This window comes from Octopus bimaculoides, chromosome 13 (assembly GCF_001194135.2).
Source record: "Octopus bimaculoides isolate UCB-OBI-ISO-001 chromosome 13, ASM119413v2, whole genome shotgun sequence".
Taxonomy (NCBI): domain Eukaryota; kingdom Metazoa; phylum Mollusca; class Cephalopoda; order Octopoda; family Octopodidae; genus Octopus; species Octopus bimaculoides.
Window position 1 is genome coordinate 53,572,467 of NC_068993.1, and position 2,098 is coordinate 53,574,564.

The 2,098-nt window shown below is 37.5% G+C and overlaps 1 protein-coding gene across 1 annotated transcript in view; it reads left to right on the forward strand.

Moving 5' to 3' along the window:
• Positions 1-2,098, forward strand: part of LOC106867558 (tubulin beta chain) — a 57,333-nt gene that overhangs the window by 26,383 nt on the left and 28,852 nt on the right. The window contains exon 5 of the mRNA XM_014912466.2: positions 92-299. Coding sequence (XP_014767952.2) covers positions 92-299 — 208 coding nt within the window. The remainder of the gene's footprint in view (positions 1-91; positions 300-2,098) is intronic.

Here is a 2,098-nt window from a genome sequence, read left to right on the forward strand (position 1 = left end):
TCTCTCTCTCTCTCTCTCTCTCTCTCTCTCTCTCTCTCTCTCTGCGTTTATTAACCTTCTGATATATTCGTAATTTTCTTCTCCTGCACAGGTTTCCGACACTGTTGTAGAACCATACAATGCAACGCTATCAGTTCACCAACTTGTGGAAAACACTGACGAAACCTACTGCATTGATAACGAGGCATTGTACGACATCTGCTTCCGGACACTGAAGCTGACCACTCCTACTTACGGTGATTTGAATCACTTAATATCAGCAACAATGTCTGGTGTGACGACCTGCCTACGCTTTCCAGGTGAGTTGTTTGTTCTTTGAGAGAGAAAGGATGTCCGTAATCGTTAGAACTGCAGTGCAGAACCAGTAGTGTTTCAAGTAACTCCTCGGAGTAATGCAGACTTGAAATCATATTTAAGACATTGAAATGGCACAAATACTAGTGGAAGGGAATTACGGATTAATTCTGGTGGTAAAGTAGAACGAAAGATGGAGAGTTTAAGCGTTCGTTTTTATGGTATTTTCAACTTTCATTTCTCATTTTTTTATTTCTCATTTATTTCTCATTTTTTATTTTCATTTAAAGAATGATTTAAAGAAACAGAGATCTTATTTGAGAAAAATTGAATTTCTATGTTTAAGCGAAAAATCTGATTGTTGTTAGTAGGAAAACTGACAGCTATAGACATGTTTCGGCCTTAATAGATCTCATCAGTCAAGCATAGCCTTCTCAAACTTTGCTTTTTTGAAAGAACAGCGATTTTTACATATAAAAAAAAGGGTTACGAAGAATTTTGGTCGTGCCCCAGCATGGTCACAGTCTTTAGACTGAAACACATTAAGGAATAAAATAAGAAAAAAATACATTAGCTGGACCAATCTAGATTCTTCAGATAAATGTATTTAGTCGCAGAGAGAAAATAAATGCTATAATGGCAACAATTTAGTGATTTTCAGAGAACAGGAGGAAGTAATTTCTTACATCATTGGGGGTAAAGCTAGGAAACTCCCAATAATGTTTTCATCGACCTTGATTAGACTTGAACTGAGAAAATAGAGGGGCAGAACTAAATGGTTGCTTACACACCGCCAAATCGATTTTGGAATCTAATAATCACTTCCACACAAAGGTTTTACCAAAATTTCAGTCACAAAGCGTTTCTGTCATGTTTCCCGTCCGTTTTCGTCAAATCACATGCTGTTAGTTAAATGATCGAATCAAAATTTATCTTGTTGTCTTGTTTATTACTAAACGTTATTGTTGTTGTTGTTGTTGTTGTTGTTGTTGTTGTTACTGCTGTTGTTGTGGTTGTTGTTGCTGCGTAGTCCCACAAGGTATGTCTGGTAAGAGAGATATCATGCGGTAATCCAACTAACCCAAAGTATGTCTGATCGGACGTACCTTGTGGTAGTTGACTGAATGTCTTGGTTGATTGTAGGTGGTCTTGTATGGAAGAATGAATATGTACTCTCTCCACTGTCCAGTTTGTTGTTTTTACTGCCAACTCACCACTAATATAACAGATATATGGTCAAAGTTGTTAAGGAATTGACCATCATGTCTTTGTTTGTTTGTTTTTTGCATATCTAGGACTAAATTGTCAAATGTTCCTTCTGTTTTAAGGCGGTATGGTATAGTTTGAGGGAGACTTGACTGTTTTTCTAGCAGGTCGAAATTTCAAGCCTTGTGCCTATAGTAGAAAGGATAATTAAGAATTAGCGTTCAAATATATTTTGAACGCTTCAGCGAAATCGAAAAAGAGTATAATTTTCATGGAACAAACCTTCCTGCTTCTCACCAATGCCCACCATCAGCAAAGAGCCCACCCTAAGGATGTCAGAGATAACGGCGTATTTATGGAAGAAAGTGTATGTAAAACGAGAAACAAGACTTGTGTTATTTCAGATGGCAGCTAACTGCGAGATGCGGTCTAACACCAGCACCGTTGCTACGGAGCGTATATGTTGGGTGAGGGAATAATTAAAGCAACAACGACTAGCCTCTCCCTTACCTGGGTACGAACGCTCTACTATACTGTTAGTGGCTCTGTTATGTTGATATATAACTTTGTTTTGTTAAGAGTTTGTAAAAGAAAAGAA